Source organism: Triticum dicoccoides, chromosome 6B (assembly GCF_002162155.2).
Source record: "Triticum dicoccoides isolate Atlit2015 ecotype Zavitan chromosome 6B, WEW_v2.0, whole genome shotgun sequence".
Lineage (NCBI taxonomy): Eukaryota > Viridiplantae > Streptophyta > Magnoliopsida > Poales > Poaceae > Triticum > Triticum dicoccoides.
The window spans coordinates 145,451,371-145,474,670 of record NC_041391.1 but is presented as its reverse complement, the minus strand read 5'-3'; the positions used below and the strand labels follow the sequence as shown (position 1 = coordinate 145,474,670).

Sequence of the window (23,300 nt, the reverse complement as noted above, 5' to 3'; positions counted from 1 at the left end):
CCACCAGCCTCCGGGTTCTCCTTGGTTACCACCGGAATCTTGCCCGAGCTTTGCGAGGCTGCCGACATGCCAGCAGGCGGCAGGTCCGAGACAGCCGCATGGTTATACTCTGGTGGTTTGCGTTGTGCCCTTGGCTGCTTCGTCAAAACCCTAGATGGGTGTTTGTGAGCGGACGTAGGATACTCCTTGCGTAGATGCCTAGGACACCGAGAGTCCCGTTCAAAGACGGCAGGATCGCAGGGCCCGTCTGACCCGGACGATCGATTGACGGACGAGGCCGCTGTGGTTCCGACTGCCCGCATGGAAACGGAAGCGGAGGACATGCCACACACGGCCGGCGGCGGTGGCGGCGGGGCTTTCGCCATGTGATCGCCTCAGAGATCGATCGAGAGATGGATACTCACATGAGAAGATTGTATTTTGCGGGTGAAAGACTGACAACATTGTTACTCTAGTCTAATTGCAGTTTTTTTATCGAAGTCTTTGAAGCATTTCTTCTAGTAGAGATTGATACCGCGAAGAAAAGATGTTTTCAAGAGATATTTCACTGCTCCGAATCAGGATCTTCCTTCTTGTGGAGCCCGAGTGTGATGATTGAATCGATCGAAAGGCTTGATTCGAGTCGGGGAAACGGTTAAAGCTCACTACTACTAGCAGATGTGTCCGATGTGTAGTATATCGCATAACGTCAGGTACCGAAAGCGAAAAGATCCACATCCAAAAATGCAGCCTCCTCTTTCCCCTCGCGCTGGCCGGCTTTGGTCGCTTCGCACCACCAACCAGATTCGTGAGCCACCTCGCGCCCACGCCCCCCCATTTCCCTTCCCTCCCTCCCTCCCCTCGCTTCGATTCCTTCCCTTCCACTCCAAGCAAGCAAAGCCGCGCCACGCCCTCTCCTCTCGGATCCGCTCGCTCCCATGGCGCCGCTCGGCGCCGACGCGGCCGCGGCGGCGTGGGAGGCCGTGCGGGCGCGCGCGGTCGCCCCGGCGCTGACGGCCGCGGTCTGGGCGTGCCTCGCCATGTCGGCCATGCTCCTCCTGGAGGCCGCCTGCATGAGCCTCGTCAGCCTCGTCGCCGTCCGCCTGCTGCGGCTGCGGCCCCAGCGGCGGTTCAAATGGGAGCCCATGCCCGGGGCCCTGCCGGGGGCCGAGGCCGACGCGGAGGACCCGCCGGGCCGCCGCGAGTTCCCCATGGTGCTCGTGCAGATCCCCATGTACAACGAGAAGGAGGTGAGGCGTCCTCCCAGATTTTCGTCACGGGGTGCTTGGCTGCTGCCGCTTGAAAGCTGAAATGCCTCGTGCTGTTCGCGCTGCTTTTGGCCTTTTGTGCGCGCCCCAGTCCGATTCAAAGTTGAAATGTACCTGCAGCGCCGTACTTACGAAACTTTCCTTTTGCGAAATGTAGCTTAGGGTGTTGACATTGTCGATAAACTGCTAGCCTACGAAAAAACTAGTAGTATCACGCTCAGGACTAACTGAGGAATTGGGGCGGGGTTTGGATAAATGCGTCTCTGCATTGCCTTCATGGTGTCAAGTACAGTAAAACTGTTCTATGCAATAACTATTAAACCATCAGGTGACATTCTTGTTTGTGTTGTCATAGGGAAACAGTTGCCAGTATAGGTTTAGCGTTTTGTTTACATCTCTCGGCAGCTGACTAGCAGTGCCAGGTTTTGCCTCGCAATAGTTTTCTGCTAAGTCTGAAATGTGGCTGAACCTCTGAACGCTGTTCTTACGTGTCTTGCTGATTCATAGTATTTGACACAAAGGATTGTTGCTTATTCTTATTTTATGCCTTTTGCAGGTGTATAAGCTGTCCATTGGAGCTGTTTGTGCTCTCACATGGCCGCCGGACCGTATTATAATCCAAGTCTTGGATGATTCAACTGATCCCATTATTAAAGTAAGCCTAGATTGCAGTGACAAGGTTTCTTGATTGAATGAAAATAAATGTTTGTTTATTAAGTTTTGGATCAAAGGGTGTTGCTGTGATGCTCATGTGAAATTATTCATGCACCAGAATGCTTGTCCCAAATAAACAATTAGTATATCTGCATCAACATATGAAAGTGTGTATGTGCAGTTTTACACCTACTTCCAGCACCCTTCAGATGTAGAGACAACGGTGTCAGAAACATGAAAGTACAGAAGGATGCTTTACATTCAACGGTTATACCATGTACGTTCAACATCGTAATTCTGTGAAATGGTCAAACTTGCATATTAATCTAAGCATGGGTAAAGTATTACTCCCTCCGATACAATAGAGGCTGCGTCAATTAATTCGGATCGGAGGGAGTGCTATTAACTGGATTTTGGCCCCATGGAGACAGTACCCTCTCACTATGCCTCGTCTAGTTGAACTCCTGACATACGTACTAGTTATAAACCACTCTTGTTGAAGTCTTTATGACTTATTTTATGATCTTGTACTAACTTACTTTCTTCTCGATTATTTTCTATTCAGTCACATGGATAGAATCATTTGATTGCTTGAATTTGCTGTTGACTATGGCTTAATGCATGAGACACAATCTGATTAAATGTTTATGAAGTACTCAAGGTTGCTCTATTTATCTTGGAAGGCAATAATAGGTGTGAGGACAGCTTGAATCCCACATGCTAAGAATGTATATGAATATACGAAGTGAAAAATAGTCTGTTTAATACTCCTACCTGTATTCAGATTATTGTGCCACTGTATGGGTTTAATCATTTTTTCGAAAGTGCAGGAACTAGTGGAGCTTGAATGCCAGGAGTGGGCCAGCAAGAAAATTGACATAAAGTATGAAGTTAGAAATAACAGGAAGGGATACAAAGCTGGAGCTTTGAAGAAAGGCATGGAACATGTATATGCGCAACAGTGTGAATTCGTTGCTATCTTCGATGCAGATTTCCAACCTGAATCTGACTTCCTTCTAAAAACTATACCATTTCTTGTGCATAACCCGAAGATTGCACTTGTGCAAACACGCTGGAAGTTTGGTGAGCATAACCATAATACTTTTTAGTATATGCACATAGTTAAGACTATCAGATTGTGCATGTTCTGGAGTCAAGTACATAGAGATGGATTTGCATGATATTTTCTCTGCTTCAAGAAGTATTTACTATTTAAGATCAGGAGTGTTTACTCATAAAGTAATTGAGTCTGCACAAATGCTGGTCCTGCCTCGATAAAATGTGAGATTCTTGTTATTGGGATGTTTGAAGCTGAAATTTCACCTCAAAGCTCTCGTGCTTACCGATGTAGGTAGTCGTGCTCTAAGTCGGAACAATATCTTCATGACTTGAAGTGATACTGGTTAAAAATGAAAACTGTTTTGGGTAAATATTTTGATATTTCTATTTGTCGTATCCTATGACAGAAATATCAGTCTTTCTACTCCATAATAGTAGTCAGCACTGACATAATTTTGGGCACAACTAAATTCTGAGGCACTTAATTTTGTCCCTTATGATTCTGTTGGCCCTCAAGGCCTCAATGGTATTGGTGATTGCAGCAACAAAAGGCTGTGAAACTTTTTAACATGAAAAGATGGCTAACAAGTTTCACCCAAACTTCAGTTTAGCCTCTTCAATAACTTTTTTCCTTCAGATTATCATTAAAGATTTGAAGTTCTGATGCAAGTTCTTCTCCTTTTATATGAAAGTGATAATATTGATAACTTGAAGTGAGGATTTCTGTTTATTCTGATTACAGGATGTTCCTGACCTGGCCTTTGCCCGGACGATTTTGCAGTGAACTATGATGCTTGCCTGATGACAAGGATACAAAAGATGTCCCTGGACTATCATTTCAAAGTCGAGCAGGAATCAGGCTCATTTATGCATGCTTTCTTTGGTTTCAATGGTAAGAGCCAATCTTATAGCCATTTATTTGAGGTTCCAATGAAGCCTGACACTGTAAGTTCCTTGAAATGGTTCATTTGAATTTAGATATTGTGATTAATAGCAATTCTTTTTTGTCAACAGGTACAGCTGGTGTGTGGCGTGTATCTGCTATTAATGAGTCGGGAGGATGGAAAGATCGGACCACTGTGGAGGACATGGACCTGGCTGTACGGGCGTGTCTCAAGGAATGGGAATTCTTGTATGTAGGTGATATAAGGGTATGTTTTGCAGTCTGCAATTCCAAATAGTTGTTTCTCATTGAGCATGCGCTATACTGTATTATATTGTGCCCTGCATCATAACAAGTACAAAACTTACACAGGTCAAGAGCGAACTCCCAAGTACCTTCAAGGCCTACCGTCATCAACAGCATAGGTGGACTTGTGGTGCTGCCAATCTCTTCAGAAAAATGGGATGGGAAATTGTGACAAACAAGGTGTGCCTTCTTGAACCTCACCGCAAAAGACAATATGAATATCATGTAATGTCTGTCATCTCATTATGCAGGGTGTATCAATATGGAAGAAATGGCACCTTTTATACAGCTTTTTGTTTGTACGGAGGGTCATTGCTCCCATCCTCACATTCTTGTTCTACTGCGTTGTCATTCCATTATCTGCCATGGTTCCTGAAGTCCATATTCCTGTGTGGGGGTTGGTCTACATTCCTACTGCCATTACCATCATGAATGCCATTAGAAATCCTGGGTATGCATTAGTCGTTTTGTCCAGAGTACAGCTTCATGTGGTTGTTAATGTTGACATCTTTATATGATCTTATCTGGTACGCCAGGTCTCTCCATCTGATGCCATTCTGGATTCTGTTTGAAAATGTGATGTCCATGCACCGTATGCGTGCAGCTCTGACCGGTTTACTCGAGACTGCGCACGTGAATGATTGGGTAGTTACTGAGAAGGTAGGAGATCTGGTGAAGGACGATTTTGATGTCCCACTCCTTGAACCACTGAAGCCCACTGAATGTGTCGAGAGGTACGTGAACAAACCTGTAGTGTAACAGTTAAAGTTTGTACTCCAACAATTACGTCAAACTGTGCAAGAACCAAACAAATGTTGAAGAATGTGCTTCAAACTCCAACATTCGCCTTTGCAGGATTTACATCCCTGAGCTCTTGCTCGCGCTCTACCTCTTGATATGCGCCTCGTATGACTACGTGCTTGGAAGCCAGACATACTTCATGTACATCTACCTCCAGGCCTTAGCATTCATTGTATTAGGGTTCGGTTTTGTCGGCACGAAAACCCCGTGTTCCTAGAAATTTGTTACCATTTTACAGTTCAGAGTTTGTTTGTTCCTAGGACTGCAATCAAGCTCGATTTAATCTGACAAGGGCAATCTATATGAAATGGGACACCATACAGGTTGTATAGGTTTTAGTTCATACAGAATGGTAGATGAGTAATGGATTTGAGGGTTCGTAGAATCCTAGTTGTACAATGATGGATGGCCAGGTTGTATTCTTCTAACTGCTTTACAGATTTTTCTTTCTTTATGATTATCTTGTGTAGATCCCAAGTTATTGAGACTGTAATCACACCATGGAAGGCAATGAAATACATACATGATACATTATCTTTTTGTACCGAGGTAGAGCAGCAATCATTTTATTTGCTCTCCTTCTCTTATTTGCTGTCTCGTGCCCATCAAGGCAGAGCAGTGAGCTATTTGAACCATTGCTACCCAGCTAGAGAGGAGTCGCGCCCCCTGGCGCACACCCGTGGCGTTCTTTTTTGTTTCATTTATCAAATAGTGATGGTACAAATATCGAATTCCTGAAACAGCTAGGTTATATATTTTTTGAGTGAGATATGATGCGGTTCATAATACAGGCTATATACACTACTTTACGCATACACATAATACTAAAGTTTAGAGGATACACAAGCTAACTACCTCCAATAAATAGTGTACATTTGCGTGTTAATAAGCCTAAATACATCACTGGCAATGATAAAATGAACCAGCTAGTAACATCCAGCAAGCATCGCTGACAAATCCAGGCATTCCAAAAGCATATTCTGCCAGCCAGCACCTCTGACCAATCAAGGCATTCCAAAGGCATATTCCACAAAAAGAGAATCACGATAACCTGCAAGGAACACATCAAGTAATATAATACAATAAGCTATGAAGAGCCAGACATTGTTATTATTTTAGTAATATAGATCCCAGCTAATGCCTGACCTTTTACAATGCACTTTTTTTTTCAGTTTCTGGAATTTAACATCCTCAACCTTTTGGTATTTCAACAAAAATCCTCAACAACAGCAACTGAAAGCGCCAAAGCTACGACGAATTGAAGCATGCAGATTTGGTTCAACCTTTTTGTTTTGAATTTTCACTGGGGGCAGGGATAGACCGACGCACTAGCTATTCGTGGCCAGGCAGGAGAGCCAGCAGTCGACGTCACCCCTGTGATCGATCGATAGGCGTTGCGCCAAAGGACAACATCATCACAACATCAATGCCCTAGAGTGAGGGAGGTGTCCCTGTTGAAGGCGGCTCCATTTCGGTACTTCCACAACCACTAGTAGCATAACAGCAAGAACGCCGGGGTTGTGCACCGCGGGGCGATTTCATTGACAACCAGCTCACGTGGGGATGAAGTCGCGTCCACGATGTCCCGAGTGAGGCCCAACACGTCCCAGAAGAGCACGATAAAGGGGCATCGGAAGAGAGTTAGTCCGCACACTCCGGCACGTCCCTGTAGATCGGCCAGTTGCAATCTTCCACAACGAGGATGTTTTATGTTTGCAAAGCCTGGGGGAGGGGGGATATGTAAGTGCATCTATTGTCACATGTGTGGGTTTTGGATGATTAATGAAATAATGGTCAAGGGACTAGTGTGTAAGTGCATCTATTGTCACATGTGTGGGTTTTGGATGATTAATGAAATAATTGTCAAGGGACTAGTGTGTAAGTGCATCTATTGTCACATGTGTGGGTTTTGGATGATTAATGAAATAATGGTCAAGGGACAAGTGTGTAAGTGCATCTATTTTCACATGTGTGGGTTTTGGATGATTAATGAAATAATTGTCAAGGGACTAGTGTGTAAGTGCATCTATTGTCACATGTGTGGGTTTTGGATGATTAATGAAATAATGATCAAGGGACTAATATTTTTGTGAGTATACACAGGTGAAAGTCCCTGATGATTTGGTTTAACCAGTGGGTTATGACCCCTAAAAGTGTTGTAAGAACATTGAAGTCTTCGGAATGCCATATGGAGGATTGAAGCATGAATAATAGTGTTTCTTTGTTAGTTTCTTTTATTCTTCATTTGAGTCGAAGGGAATATTAAGGGGGTCTAAGTGAAGCAAGATTGAATTCTTCGTGTGTGTGCTCAATCAAACCTATATACACTTGTGAGTTAAGACTTGGAAATCTTCTTCCAAGTGAGCCTTCTAGCTCTTTGTATCGAGGGTGATTCTTTGGAACACTTGAGAGTTATATTCCTCAGTGAGGAGTTAGGGAACCTGTTGTAAGGTTGTCCTAGGTTCTTCGGAACCCTAGGAATTTGAGAGTTTGAATTATGATTGTTCTGACAACTAGCAACAACACATTGGTGGGCATGTCTCCCCCAGCCTCCAATGGTCATACCAGTGCCAACCATGGGCCCCAACTATAAATAGACCCCTACCCCTTAGATAGAGGGTGGTTGCTTGAGAGAAATTTGCCAAGTGTAAGCAGTGGGGATCCCTCTCACTGATTATGATTCAATCCTAAGTGGGGGAAAATCACCTGATCCGGAGAACAAAATGATTGAGCATAACCAAAGAATTTGATCGAGCCTAGCTTGAACATGTTACCCTTAAGGAATTGCCATCCTCTAGATGGCTAGGCTTCATCCTTGGGTCCTTTCCCGTACCAGTCACCCCCCCTGCTTGCTTGCTTGACGCCCTAGAAGGACAAAGGTAGAACATCAGCCGCAACCACCAGCCTCCCGCGTCTCTCGCAAGGCCGTAACACCCTCCGTGCGCATCGATGTCACCCTCAACACAACATCATTGTCGCAACATCCTCCCCCGTCCGTCCTTGTTGCTAGCATTGCCACATCGCAATCCCAACATACGACGTGGTTGGTCGGAAAATCGCCATCGTCGCCCCCTCCGATTCATCATTGTTGGCTTGCAACGCCATGAAACGGTAGAAGCATTTTCCATCTCCAATCGTAGCATCATTTGTTGCGTGTTGTAGAATTTGTCGGCTCGCGGTCGAAGCATCTGGGGTCACCTGTTCCAACATTGCTGATCGCCGGCCTTCTCAGTTCCGCCTTTGCCAGTTGTACCACCGTGCACATCCTATTCCAGCTAAGCCCGGTCCCACCGAGAGGTTTCATCCGGTCTCACAGAAAAGCCTAAACTTCAAAGAGAGGGATTTTTTGAGAACAGGGTGTCACCCCGTTGGCTAGGATAGCATGGAGCTATCTAGCTCACCTGGGTTCGAGTCACGGAGTGACCAGTCGTGCTTAGAGTTTCTTCTATAAAAAAATACCTCCAAGGGCTAGTCCTGGATTGTCTTGTTTTTTTTAAGTCAAGGGATCCAGCTACATTTTTTAGACAGAAAAACTATAATTTTGATGAGGGTTCAAGCTAAATATCTACACTCCCATTAGTTAAGAGTAAGAAAAGGATGTAACTGACTTATTTCTGTAACTTCCCTCTTTCTTTTCATCAGTTAATATGAAAAGTTGAGACATTTATTTTGAAACGGAGGGAGTAGTTTGATCGTGATTGGAAAATTTAGAATCATTTGTTGGCTCAAAAACTGTGATACTGGTATACTTGACACCTATCTTAGTATTTGGCTCGAGCCCATCCACAAATGTTGTCAGAGATAACGTTGCCGAGGCGGAACAACGGGGGTTGTTAGGGTACGTGCATAATCGATGCCATGTCTTGCGCCGCCTCTCTATTTCTAATGGAACAACGTGACTTGTCATCCAATCTCATCAGAATGAGAGGAACGACCATGCTTCCCCGTGTTGTGAATCTGCTGGTCACCAAGTCCGGCGGCCGCCGCCCGCCCTTCGACCTGCACCGCATCGATCCCTCAGGCTTATTCTACCCTACCGGATTACCAAAACCAGCAAATCCAGCTCCGGCCACGGCTCGGCTTCCTCCCGCCGCCATATCCTTCGACTGGTCGTGCCCATGGCAAGGATACGGGTTCATGGATTTCATGGCCCTCAACAACGACATCATCACCATGGAGCACACGGCCCACACCCTCATCTACGACGGCGCCTCGTGCGACGTCCGCAACATGAACCAGATGATAGCCCCCAGGCGCACCTCCATGTCCATCACTGTTGGCGACACTCTTTACGTCATGGACCTGCGGTCCAAGGTATACTACTTCAAGGTTTTCAGCTACGGACGACCACCTCTGGGGTACTGGTACCGGAGTTGTCTCCAACCGCCGCCCCTTGATCCCAACGACCCGCCTGTGCCCCACCGGCGCCCCTATGCGGTTAGCGCCTACGCGGTGGTTGGCGACTCGCAGATCTGGATGTCCATCATGGGCGCCGGCACGTACTCGTTCGACGTAAAGAACGGCGCATGGAGGAAGGCAGGCGAGTGAGCACTGCCGTTCAAAGACCGTGCGGTGTACGCCCCAGAGCACGGCCTCTGGTTTGGCTTCTCGGCCGGCGACGGGCAGCTCTGCGCAGCGGACATGACGCTGACGACGACGGCGGCGCCAGCCCTGGTGCACGTGTGGGAAGAAGATAGAAGATCTGCCTCCTCCAGAGGCATGGATCCCTACGGGGGAGCACATCTCGCCGCTGGGCTCTGGCAAGTTCTGTGTCGCGAGGCTCTTCAGAAGAATTAAGCGGATGAACTTGAGATTTGAGAGCATTGCGTTGCTCGCCGGTGTGGAAGTTGTCAAGGATGTCGGCCGAGGAAGCCTCGAGATGATCAAGCACAAGTGTAAACGTTACTTGTTCAAGGACAATGAGGTGAAGCTGTTGTGACGCTCAACAAAAGCGTACTTTTAGATCAAACACCGGTTATACACTCTGAACCTGGCATGTTGCCATAAGATCTGCCATGCAAGTTACATCTTACATCTTACATGTTGCGATAAGAACCTGCGGATGTGGTATGTTCTTCTGCTACATCAGGCCTGCCGTTTCTGAAAAATGCATGTTACATCTTACATCAGCCGGAACCCCTACTAGTTTAGAACATCAGCAATTCAGCACGAACCAGAATGTTCCAGATTCATGCTTTAACAGTAGCAAACACACAGTCACTACATCCACTCGTTCAAACTAGGAAACGAGCACCAGGTTTCAAGCATCTAGTTTATGTTTAGTATTCACTCTACGGGATGTTCCTTCATCAACCAACATGCGAATGCGATAGAGCAGAAGCAAAAGAAATGCATCACATAACAGAGTTCAGAGTAAGCACCTACCTAGATTAAGCATTACATAGCATCCCGAGTCCTCAAATATCCCCTTCCCAGTCGTGACAGGAGATGTCCATACCTAGCCCATGTTGACATATGTGCCAAGAGCGTCGAGGAGGCCTTCCGAACGCCCGTGGAAGCCAAGGATTTTGCCGCCGGCTCCTGGGAGCTTGAATGCCGTGCCTGTCTCCTCCCCGTACGGCCCAAAAGTGCGGCGGTTGCTCACAAAAGTGAGCGACCTGATCACGAACCAGCCGTTAAAGAAGCCGTAGTGGCCTCTGATGTTTGTCAAGTGCTCGTCTGGCTCCAAACAGATCTATACATGCCAAAATAATTTATTTGTCATTATCAAGTCATTCACAAAGTGACCCCCATCCGCATGGAGAAATATGATGGTTGTTGTAAGCGTAACTTGTACCTCCGAGCGCTTGCCCCCAGATCCTCCCCACAGCTTGGTCTTCTCCTTCTGGCCACCCCGCTCATACAACACCGACATGGAGTCGACCGCGGCGCCGTGGCGAACAATCACCTTAATGATACGGTTGACACCACGCATGTCCATCTTCCATGGTTTGCCGCCACCACCGCCGCAAGGACCCATTTTCACAACCGACCCATGCATTTGAGAAACAAGCGTCAGGAGGTGCCTAGCCAGATTGAAGCTACTACCTCCGTCTAGGTGAATAAGTCATTCGCGTAGTTCTAGGTTATCAATTTGAGCAATTAAATATGTGTTATATGTTATGAAAAGTACATCACTAGATTTCTACAAAGATGTAGTTTCTAAATATATATTTTTTGTCACATATAATACATATTTAGGTAGTTAAATCGTCAACCTAGAACTACGCGAATGACTTATTCACCGAGACGGAGGTAGTATCATAATTTTTCTACACTGGTTACACAATTACCGCTGAGCACTGATTATCACAATTTGAACTCCTCTTATCATGCATCTTCTTCTTGCACTCACGATTGTTGATGTTGATATTTGTTGAGTAAATAGGCAATTTCTCGATTAAATTAATCCACGAGTAAATCACTAGCATGGCATGGACTAAGTTGATGATGTACTGACTTTGATCTAAACATGCATGTGCTAAGCAAACAGTAGACAAAACTACGCATACTGCTAGTACTGCTAATATGAAAGTAATCAGGAGCGGGATAAACGAGTTATACCCTCCAATAGGCCATGCAGAGGCCGCGGCTTTGGTGGCAGCAGCGGCGTCCTCGGCGGCCTTCTTGTCGGCCTCGGTCTTCTCGGCGGCGGCACGTTCGGCGTCGCTTGACATGGTGATGACGGAGACGGCGCGGGCGTAGAGGAAGTAGTGGATCGGAGGTGAGCAGTCGCGTAGTCGCTTCCCAAAAACCTATTCGCCTCTCTCCCGTACAGGAACCAGAGAGACGGAGTTTCGGAGACCCGCTCTCCCGTCAACCGTGTACGCGGTGAACGGGATGGAGTCGCCGGCGGCAGCAGCAGCAGAGGAACGACGTGGGCGTGGAGGCGAAGATGCGTTCTGTTTCGCGGCGGCTAGGGTTGGCAGCGCCCCACATATATATGTGCGGCCGCGCGTGGAGAGACGTGGGCTGAACCCACGTCCAAGTCGGTAGCCCACGATCCGACGTCTCAGATCGTGGCCCTACCTGTCAAAGACTCTCCGTTCCTGACCGGCAAAAAGAAGCGCATAGGAGTGAGCTCGGCTCGGCTCAATCCCGCAACCCGCGACGCGTCGTGACGAGGCGAGGCGTGGCGTGGCGAGCGGAGGAGGAGGAGTGCGCGAGGGCCTCTTCTCTTCTCAAGCTCCAATAGCATGTAGAAGAGAAACCCTTATAAACCACTTCAACTCTCCTTCCACTTCCGGGGTGGGACTAAACTTCCCACCACACCTAGTGCCATATAACCCACATGGGCCCTTAGAGATTTTTCAGAAATTGCAATATGGGCCTAGAGCCCATCTCAGATTTCAGCAATCCCCCACCAGATCTCGAGGGCCCATTGTGTCCTCTGTTCCAAATACTGTTTTGATATACTAGTGTTTCAGTGAAGACCTGTTAAGGTTGAGCTTCACCTAGAGCAAGTGGCTACATTTCTTCACAACTGAACAATGGACTATGCCTTGAATTGTCAGTTTGGCGTAAAGAAGTTTCACCACATGTCTTACTAGTACTGGGCTGCCGAAGGCTGACCCCTCGGGTGGAGCATATAAGTCACACTCCTGGCCTATTCATGAGTTTACTAGAGATCACCCCAATCTCATAGACTGTGACTAGCAGTCGGGCTCACATAGGTGTGTTCCTCCAAAGATCGCTCTGTAGGATAGCATCTTGCTTATACATATAAGCCTTGGAACACATTAAGACAGTAGTCATCCTTCCATACAGTTTCCGAGAGTATTGCATCTCCAACGGAGTGGGTTAGTAAAGTTACTCTCCTCAGTTCACCACTGGCTTGTTTTCCCAGGTCCTACTTCACGGGATCTCCGATCACATAGGTTGGGTTACCACCATGGTAACTCATGTGGGTCTCATACCCATCTTCCTCGATGCATTATCTATCACTACACGTGATAGCCCTTTCGTAAAGGGATCTGCCAGATTCTTAGCCGTATGGACATAGTCCAACGCTATCACTCCGGAGTTTCTTAATTTTCTGACAGCCTTTAATCTCATTCTTATGTGTTTGTTGGACTTCATGTTGTCCTTTGAACTCTTCACCTTGGTGATGACAGTCTGATTATCACAGTTCATAAGGATAGCCGGAACCGGTTTATCAACCAATGGCAAGTCCATCAAAAGATCTCGAAGCCATCCTGCTTCAACACCAGAAGTGTCTAATGTTGTTAATTCTGCTTCCATTGTCGATCTCGTTAAGATCGTTTGCTTGCAAGACTTCCAGGAAACAGCGCCACCTCCAAGAGTAAACATATACCCAGTTGTGGCCTTCATCTCATCAGCATCAGAGATCCAATTCGCATCACTATACCCTTCAAGTACCGACGGGTCTCCGGTATAGTGAAGTCCATAATTCATAATACCTTTCAGATAGCGCATAACTCTTTCAACAGCATGCTAATGTACATCGCCCGGTTTGGAAACAAACCGGCTCAGTTTGCTCACAGCAAACGCGATATCAGGCCTCGTTGCGCTCGCTAGGTACATAAGTGAACCAATGATTTGAGAATATCTCAATTGATCTTTAGCCATGCCTTTGGACTTTCAAATCAACACGCTAGGATCATATGGTGTTTGAGATGGTGTGCAGTCCGAATATCCAAAACGACTCAACACCTTCTCAACATAATGGGATTGCAGAAGTGTGATCCCACCCTCATTATCTCTCAGTAGCTTGATGTTCAAGATAACATCAGCCACACCAAGATCCTTCATCTCAAAATTCTGAGACATAAACGACTTAACCTCCTCAATGACTTTGAGGTTGGTTCCGAATATCAGTATGTCATCAACATACAAGCACAGTATAACTCCTTCGCCCCCACCATGCCGATAGTATACACATTTGTCAGCTTCATTAACAACAAAGCCAACAGATGTCAGAGTTGTATTAAACTTATCATGCCATTGCCAAGGTGCTTGCTTCAGGCCATATAAAGATTTCAGCAACCTACACACCTTTCTTTCCTGACCATCTATCACAAAGCCATCTGGTTGTTGCATGTAGATTTCCTCATTTAGCTCTCCATCCAGAAAAGCCGTCTTAACATCCATTTGATGGACAAGAAGACCATGTGAGGCCGTCAACGAGAGTAATACTCGAATGGTGGTCAGTCTAGCCACAAGTGAATAAGTGTCGAAGAAATCTTCCTCTTCTTTCTGGTCATAGCCCTTGGCCACAAGCCTAGCCTTGTACTTTTCAATCGTACCATCAGGCCTACGCTTTTTCTTGAACACCCACTTACATCCCAATGGTTTGCAACCATAGGGACGCTCAGTGATCTCCCATGTCCCGTTAGCCATGATGGAATCCATCTCGCTACGGACCGCATCTTTCCAGTAGTCAGCTTCTGGAGAGGCATACGCTTCTGAAATAGAAGTGGGAGTATCATCCACGAGGTACACGAAGAAATCACCACCAAAGGTCTTTGCAGTCCTTTGTCTCTTGCCCGTACCAAGGGTTTCCTCGTCATCCTCCTCAGGATTTTTATCATGTGTTCGTTCATAATATTCCATAGGAATGGCAGGCTCAGGAGTCTCCTCAGATTCCTGTCTAGAAGTGCTTTGCATATCTCTCATAGGAAAAATATCCTCAAAGAATGTAGCATCCTTAGACTCTATGATTGTACCGACCTTCTGGTCAGGTAACTTAGATTTCACTACTAGAAATCTATAGCCAACGATGTTCTTAGCGTAGCCCAAATTAATGCAGTCCACAGTCTTGGGTCCAAGCTTACGCTTTTTGGGGATCGGCACGTTGACTTTCGCCAAACAGCCCCAAGTATGCAAGTACGAGAGTGTTGTCCTTCTCTTTGCCCATCTCTCATATGGAGTGATCTCATTATCCTTCATCGGAACTTTATTCAGGACATGACATGCCGTCAATATAGCCTCCCCCCGCCATGCCTTGGATAAACCCGACGTATCTAACATGGCGTTAACCAGATCAGTTAGAGTACGGTTTTTCCGCTCGGCAACCCCGTTTGACTGGGGTGAATAGGGAGGCGTCCTCTCATGAATAATGTCGTGTTCCGCACAGAAAGAATCAAACTCACTCGAGAAGTACTCTCCACCACGATCTAAACGGAATTGTTTAATTTTCTTTTCAAGTTGATTCTCAACTTCTGCCTTATAGATTTTAAAGTAGTGTAGAGCCTCATCTTTAGTATTTAACAGATACACATAGCAATATCTAGTGGAATCATCTATCAATGTCATGAAGTATTTCTTTCCACCTTTAGTCAATACACCGTTCATCTCACAAAGATCAGAATGTATGAGTTCTAATGGTGCCAAGTGTCTCTCCTCCGCAGCCTTGTGAGGCTGGCGAGGTTGCTTAGCTTGCACACATGACAGGCACTTAGAACCTTTGGCTAAAGTGAAACTCGGGATTAAATCCAACTTAGCTAGCCGCGTCATAACACCGAAACTTATATGACAAAGACGTGAATGCCAAACCTCAGATTCATTAATACTCGAATGAATATGGTTCACGACTTTATTACAGAAATCTGCGAGGGAAAGGCGGAACATCCCTCCGCTCTCATAACCTTTTCAAACAAATAGTCCATACTTAGTAACAACTAATTTATTAGACTCGAATACCAACTTAAACCCTTCTCTACATAGAAGGGAGCCACTAACGAGGTTCTTCTTGATGGCGGGGACATGCTGCACGTTCTTCAGCTGCACGATCCTTCCCGAAGTAAACTTCAGATCGACCATGCCAACACCATGAACAGAAGCACTCGCGCCATTCCCCATCAATACGGACCCGTGGCCTGTGATCTGGTAAGAAGAGAACAATGAAATGTCAGCACACACATGAACACCTGCACCTGTATCCACCCACCAATCGGTAGGCTGAAATACTGAAAAACAGTAAATAAATTACCGTACCCAGATGCACCATTCTCATTGTTGCCCACAATCATGTTGACAGACTTGGAGTCCTGTGCTGACTTCTTAAACTTGTTTGGGCACTTGTTGGCCCAATGTTCAGTCGAACCACAAGTAAAGCAGCCCTCATCCTTCTTGTTCTTCTTGAAGGTCTTCTTACCCTTCTTCTTGAAGTCGGTATTCTGTTGGACACCGTTCTTTCCCTTGAACTTGTGGGAGTTGAAGTTCCTCTGGTTCACCATGTTGGCGACAGAAGTCCCTTCGACCCCTTTTCCGTGCGAGTCCTTTGCCCTCGAATTCTGCTCAACACTCAGATGGCCAATGACATCCTCCACAGAGAATTCACGCCTCTGATGTTTCAGAGTGGTGGCAAAGTTCCTCCAGGAATTGGGGAGCTTAGCGATTATGCAGCCCGCGACAAACTTGCCCGGTAACTCGCACTTCAGAAGCTCAAGCTCCTTAACAATGCATATTATCTCATGAGCCTGCTCCAGTACAGGACGGTTCTCAACCATCTTGTAATCATGGAACTGCTCTATAATATACATCTCGCTCCCTGCATCGGCGGCCCCGAACTTAGATTCGAGCGCCTCCCACAAGTCCTTGGCGACATGCACATGTAAATATGCGTCGACCAGTTTATCTCCGATCACGGTAAGAACAGCTCCGAGAAACACAGTGGTTGCCTCCCTGAACGCCTTCTCCTGTTCAGGAGCAATCGTTCCCGTGGACACACCGGTGACCCAGAACACGTTCATAGCCGTGAGCCATAAAGTGGTCTTTGTCTGCCAACGCTTAAAATGCGTACCGGTAAACTTATCCGGTTTCAGTGCAGCGGCAAAGCCACTTGCCGAAAAATTCCTACACATAATAGGTTTTTGGATTGTTGAGTAAATAGGCAATTTCTCGATTAAATTAATTCACGAGTAAATCACTAGCATGGCATGGACTAAGTTGATGATGTACTGACTTTGATCTAAACATGCACGTGCTAAGCAAACAGTAGACAAAACTACGCATACTGCTAATATGAAAGTAATCAGGAGCGGGATAAACGAGTTATACCCTCCAGTAGGCCATGCAGAGGCCGCGGCTTTGGTGGCAGCAGCGGCGTCCTCGACGGCCTTCTTGTCGGCCTCGGTCTTCTCGGCGGCGGCACGTTCGGCGTCGCTTGACATGGTGATGACGGAGACGGCGCGGGCGTAGAGGAAGTAGTGGATCGGAGGCGAGCAGTCGCGTAGTCGCTTCCCAAAAACCTATTCGCCTCTTTCCCGTACAGGAACCAGAGAGACGGAGTTTCGAAGACCTGCTCTCCCGTCAACCGTGTACGCAGTGAACGGGATGGAGTCGCCGGCGGCAGCAGCAGCAGAGGAACGACGTGGGCGTGGAGGCGGAGATGCGTTCTGTTTCGCGGCGGCTAGGGTTGGCAGCGCCCCACATATATATGTGCGGCCGCGCGTGGAGAGACGTGGGCTGAACCCACGTCCAAGTCGGTAGCCCACGATCCGACGTCTCAGATCGTGGCCCTACCTGTCAAAGACTCTCTGTTCCTGACCGGCGAGCTCGGCTCGGCTCAATCCCGCAATCCGCGGCGCGGCGAGCGGAGGAGGAGTGCGCGAGGGCCTCTTCTCTTCTCAAGCTCCAATAGCATGTAGAAGAGAAACCCTTATAAACCACTCCAACTCTCCTTCCACTTCCGGGGTGGGACTAAACTTCCCACCACACCTAGTGCCATATAACCCACATGGGCCCTTAGAGATTTTTCAGAAATTGCAATATGGGCCTAGAGCCCATCTCAGATTTCAGCAATACTGACGCGAGATACATTTTGGATAACAAGCGTGCAAGAATCCGATGGTAACCCATCGTGCAGGGGCATGGGCTGCACTTTGTTTGATCCAGTGAAGCATGGCACGTGCATGCACTTCATCTCATGCTCCTCCGTCTCATGGTAGGGCATCTTGGCTGTGCAGCCATACTCCGCGTAAGGGCAAAGGACCTGGACAGACTGCAGTATACGCTCTACTGCGAAGCACCGTTTGCAGCAGGACTTGTCCTTCTCCGGGAGCTCCACATAGCAGGTCGAACAAAGAAGGTGCGGTTCAAGAATATCAGAAGTTTCGCACTGTATATAAGAAAGAAAATGTGCTATACTTTATGAGCCTGATTATTTGTAAAATTGAATGCTGACAAGTAAAAGTTTAATAGCTGAAACTTATAATCATGGGGCAACTTGGAAACATTGTCGCAAATTCACACTGAATGCTTTGACAAGAAATGTTAAACTAGACCTGTATTTAAATACGATGCATGCTAGGGAAAATAATTTTGATGAAAGACATTTCAAATGATCTGTGCAAAGAGCTTATATCAAAACTGCTCGGCGAAAAGTATAAAGAAAAAAAAAACCGTCCATGAAGCAGAGAGTCAATGCAGAATAGGGCCATGAGGAGGTTGTGAAAGAACTTTTTGAATACTTCATCTGAAGCTAGGAAGGAAAAATATTTGAGGCTGCAAAGCTGGAAATATAAGCTTTCCTCAATAATCGAAGAAGAAATACTCCCTCCGATCCATAATAAGTGCCGTAGTTTTGAACTAAGGTTGAACTAACCATAGTTCAAAACCGCGACACTTATTTTGAATCGGAGGAACTAGTAATCAACACAATGCCAAGAAATACCAAATTACACCTGCAAGTCTGTAACTCCTGTTCCTAATTGAGAAGACCTTTTCTGATCAAGTGAACTATATACATGGCCTGCAGATTTTAGTGTAGGCCGAAGAATAGCAGGATTAGGAGAACAAAATACATTGGGCAGGTTGGGATAAGTTGCTCAGGTCAAAGAGCTTGGGTGGCTCCCGTGAAATAATGATGTTGAACTTGCTACTTAGAAACTGCAAGTAAATCTGGTATTATCAACTTGCAACTTTGTGCTACTACTGTGCAGCTAGCGATTCCTGTCTGGCCAAATAGCTCAAACCATGATGGTTCGTTTCCGAAAAAAAGGAGATCGACAAGGGCGCGGGCCGGCGCACTTCGCCTCCCCCAGCGACGGCGTCCTCCTCCGCCGCATTCCGCCGGCGGCGGAGCAAACCCTAATAACAGTAAAACAAAAAACACTCCCCCGTCCATCTAATCGCTCTAGACCCTGTACAGCCTTACCGTCCGGGCATGGCATTGATACCCCGACACTACGCAACGGCGGATCAAACGAGGTAGTTCAATCGATTGATGGTAGCTCGCTCGGGCAAGGGAGAATCTTGCAAGAAGAGGGTGTGAAGGGACGACCTGGAAGACCGGAGGCCGGAGGGGGCTGGAGCATAGGGTGCATCCCAGGGCCCCCAGGTCGACGGTGGCAGTCTTCATCTTCCCTTGCTGCTGCCGCGGCGGCGTCTCCTCACCCCCGTCGCCTCGCTTCTCTGGGGACTGGCTCCAGCCTCAGTCAGTGGCTCTTGGCTTTGATTCATACTGGTCGCGGGGAGTGATGGCGAGGCGGCGCTGGTCAAAAGGTGTTTGATTAATCACGAGAAGGCATGGGACAGGTTGGAGAGGGCTAGACTACCCATAGTGACTTTGACTACTAGTAGTTTTATTAGTTCCTTTGTAACTTGTGCTAAACTTTAATCAAAGATTTAACTAATAAAATGTTAATACATATCAATAAAAATCATATCATTAGATTCGTATTTAAACATGCTCTCAATGGTATAATTTGTGGTGACATGCATGAACATTTGTTGGTTAAATTTATGGTCAAAATTTGACACAGAATACAGCGGGAATCAATATAACAGGAAGGAGGTAGTACTCCTTCCGTTTCTTTTTAGTCTGCATATAAAATTTGGTCAAAGTCAAACTTTGTAAAGTTTGACTAACTTTATAAAAAATATATTAGCATCTCCAATACTAAAGTTATATGTTATGAAAATTGATTTCATCATGCATCTAATATTATTGATTTCATAGTGTGGATGTTGATATCTTTTCCTACAAAGCTAGTCAAATTTTACCAAGTTTGACTTTAACCAAATCGTATATGCAAACTAAAAAGAAACGGAGAGAGTACCTCCATAGTGGGGAGTAAGATATATATGGTGTCATGCATCACTTTCATTTATTAGCTTGTAGACTTATTTTGTCTTGATATGTGTGATGTTACTTATAGTGTGCTTAACTAACTGTGTTATTCAAATTATCTCTCTCCTCATAACATATGGTCAAACTCAGCAAATTTGCCTATTAATGAGAAGTAATTTGAGTAACTTAGCTAGTTACCGTAATATCAGATATCACAATACAATATGTGTCTATAACCTAATAAATAAAGTTTTACATGATACCACACTTATGTTACTACCCACTAAAATATCCCAATAAATATGAGTTTATAACCTAATAAAGGAGTATGAAGGTACTAACATAGCCTAGGGTCATGTGTATGTTACTAGTGTAAGCTGCTCTCCACCATGGCTAGTCCAAATCCCCTCCTAGTGCTCCACCTTGTACATGTGCTAAGACGGTCATGTGGGCAAAAAAAATCTGGTGTTGCAAGTTAATTAAGAAAAATATGAGTGTGGTGACCCTAGAAAGAAACAATGCCAAGCGCATGAACCTAACATCTAAATGAAAGAAGTCCACCAATGCATGGAGAAATTTAGTTGCTAAATAATTAAAGGAAGGAAGCTTAGCTACAAGAAGCTAAGCACCAATGCATTATGTAGTATAGTTGCTAAGCTATTTAATGTGCTTGGCACCTCATCTAAGCACCGGTGCATTAGCCCCAGTCGACTAGTATAAGGGCATCTCCAAGGCGGACCCTCAAACGCCCCGCACACATCTGGACCGTGCTGTCCGGACGCGGTTTACCATCCAACGTTCGCCTGTCTCGATCCATCGTGCGGTCCGGACGTACTTTTTCCGGCAAACCCGAGACAAACGTGGGAGACCTTTGCGGTAGTTCAGACAACATCCACGTAAGACTCCGACACCCCCGGCCCATCCAAAAACCCATCTCGGACATCGCGCTTCCATCCTCCCCATTTCTCTCCTTTCTTCTTTTTGTCTTGCCTTCGTTTGGTGGCGAGGATGACAACAGAGGGGTGGTGGAAATGTGGGCAACTAGGGTTTAGCCCTCACCGTCCGACTCTAATAGCCAAACGCTTGGCTCCTCGGGCGACGCACTGACGCCACTCCATGAATGAGGGCACCAAATCGATGAGCCCTTGGCCACTGGTTTTCTGTGGTTCCGGACAATCAGTCCGACATACTGGACACATTCGGGCCGGTTCAAGCGGATCTAGATTCACCCCACATTTAGGTTGTGAATGGTGTGCTGGACGGAAAAACATCATATGGAAACCAACATTCGGTGGAAACCAATAAAAACCACGAGAAAACGATGTTTTGAAGTTTTGAAAAAATCTCAAAAAATTATGGGATGTTAAGAGGGTGATGTTCTATTGACATGCAAAATTTCAAGTTCAAACATGTATAGGATGTGAGCTATAAAAAGACAAAATCATCATTAAATAGTGCCGAACAGTAACGTCACTATTCATTGTTGAACTTGTCTTTTTCGTAGCTCGCATCTCATAATGGGTTTTTACTTGAAATTTCACATGACAATAGAACATCATCCATTTAATTAACATCTCACATTTTTTTTCAGATTTTTTTGAAGCTTTCAAACATGGTTTTCACAAAGTTTTCTTTGAATGTTGGTTTGTGCATGATATTATCCCGTGCAGGACAGCCCGGAAAATGGGTTGGGTTTGGGGGTTCGGTTAGATGCGTTCTTTTGTCTGGGTAATGATGTCTGGGCTGTCTGGTCAGAAGTATACATGAAAAAGTATGGGGTGTTCGGCTGAAGGTGCTCTTACTTGTGGTGTAAATGGAATCGACTGCAAATAGGCTTCCCGAAAAAAGAAGAGGCAAATGCTACATGTAACATGCCTTTTTCAGATGCGGCAGGCCTGATGGAGCAGAAGAACATACCACATCCATAGCTCCACACCTTCAGTAGGATATGAATACAACCACTTGCATGACGGATCTTATCGCAACAGGCCAGGTTCAGAGTGTATAAACAGTGCTTGATCTAAAAGTACGCTTTTGTTTAAAGAGTATCACAGCAGCTTCACCTCATTGACCTTGCAGAACACCTCACGGAGAAACCGCAGTTTGAGGCTGAGCGGGCCGGCGCTCCCACCTTCGACAACACCTTCATCTCGGAGATTCATGCCATCCTCGAGTCCTGGATGGTGGCTGAGAACCACTGTGAAGTCCACTTCCTCGACGTCAAATGGGAGCGGCTCTTCGCGGACGACGCCGACGATGAGGAGATGCCCTCAATTAGCACCTCCACCAACGACCATGAGGTTGGCAGCTCTAGCTTGTCAGAATCGTGATTTCGAATCGGATCGGAGTTCCGATGGTAGGATCGCAAATCATAAAATCTTCACTAGCAGGATCGTAGAAACATAGATTCTATGAACTAAAATCGTAGAATCATAGGGGTTAGTTTCGATCGTAAAGTCGTAGAATCGTATAACAGAATCGCGATTCTGACAACCTTGCTAGCTAGGGGTCATCGAGCTCTCCTCCAACAAGGAATAGGGTAATTTGTAGTTTGTTAAATTTGTAGGCTTCTTTTCGAATGCAGTTGTAGGTCGTTTTTATCTAGCTACGTATAAACTATGATCAAAATCTACATTGCATACCTTTGTATGATTTGAGAGTTTGTAAATGGGGTGTGATTGCCCGGGCGGACAAATGGGGTTCCGCCCGTTTGGATACGCCCGCATACATATATGGGGTCAAAATTAGCCTATTGTGGTTGAAGATGCTCTAAGGCTTCTGCCATTCATCAGGATCTCGGGCATGCATCAGTATATTCAGCCGAGCTATGCCGATGATTGCACAGGATTTGAACCCTGGTGGGTTGGGGATACCACTGTCCACCTAACCATCTCAACCACAGGTTGATTCGCGATGATTGCATCTCCTGGAAATTAACAGTAGACGGAATTTATTTTGTATGCTCAAAGGTAGAATAGGTATATTCTTCAGTTCTCCATGCCTTTCAGCTTTTAAGTGCGTGGGCATTGTGGAAAACAACAACCACTAGCTACTGCTACGCACTTCCCTGGCCCATGCGTTTGGGTAACCCCCGTTAAATTCGCAGTAACCAAGACGTACTAGCAGAGGGGTTCATAAAAACTGTCTTTAAATTAGAAATAACACTAGCTTGCTTGTGTTAAGCTGAAAGAGTGATGCATCAAAGAAAATGAATGATTAGGTAGTACACAGTACACCATGCATTACGAAATAATCAGTTTACAGAAAATAGACTTTACGTAGCAAAGTTGCATCCCTTTTCTCGGCGGCAATGCAA

General features: G+C 46.0%; 3 protein-coding genes across 3 annotated transcripts; 1 reads left to right on the top strand and 2 right to left on the bottom strand.

Annotated features, from left to right (window-relative positions):
- The first annotated feature begins 785 nt into the window (after positions 1-785).
- Positions 786-5,490, top strand: LOC119324219 (probable glucomannan 4-beta-mannosyltransferase 4). Its single transcript, XM_037597986.1, has 9 exons — positions 786-1,229; positions 1,804-1,902; positions 2,732-2,984; positions 3,742-3,852; positions 3,975-4,111; positions 4,216-4,329; positions 4,401-4,600; positions 4,686-4,883; positions 5,005-5,490. Exons 1-9 carry the CDS (start codon positions 918-920, stop codon positions 5,165-5,167), a joined length of 1,587 nt encoding a protein of 528 aa, XP_037453883.1. The 5' UTR covers positions 786-917; the 3' UTR covers positions 5,168-5,490.
- A 4,310-nt stretch (positions 5,491-9,800) lies between these two features.
- On the bottom strand, positions 9,801-10,986 carry LOC119324221 (jacalin-related lectin 19-like). Its single transcript, XM_037597988.1, has 2 exons — positions 10,748-10,986; positions 9,801-10,645 (listed from the first exon to the last, which is right to left on the bottom strand). The coding sequence occupies exons 1-2, from the start codon at positions 10,949-10,951 to the stop codon at positions 10,409-10,411; spliced, it is 441 nt and encodes a 146-aa protein (XP_037453885.1). The 5' UTR covers positions 10,952-10,986; the 3' UTR covers positions 9,801-10,408.
- A 240-nt stretch (positions 10,987-11,226) lies between these two features.
- Positions 11,227-19,388, bottom strand: LOC119324220 (putative E3 ubiquitin-protein ligase SINA-like 6). The gene is made up of 3 exons (XM_037597987.1): positions 19,196-19,388; positions 17,719-18,031; positions 11,227-11,323 (listed from the first exon to the last, which is right to left on the bottom strand). The coding sequence occupies exons 1-3, from the start codon at positions 19,271-19,273 to the stop codon at positions 11,232-11,234; spliced, it is 483 nt and encodes a 160-aa protein (XP_037453884.1). The 5' UTR covers positions 19,274-19,388; the 3' UTR covers positions 11,227-11,231.
- Positions 19,389-23,300: the final 3,912 nt, after the last annotated feature.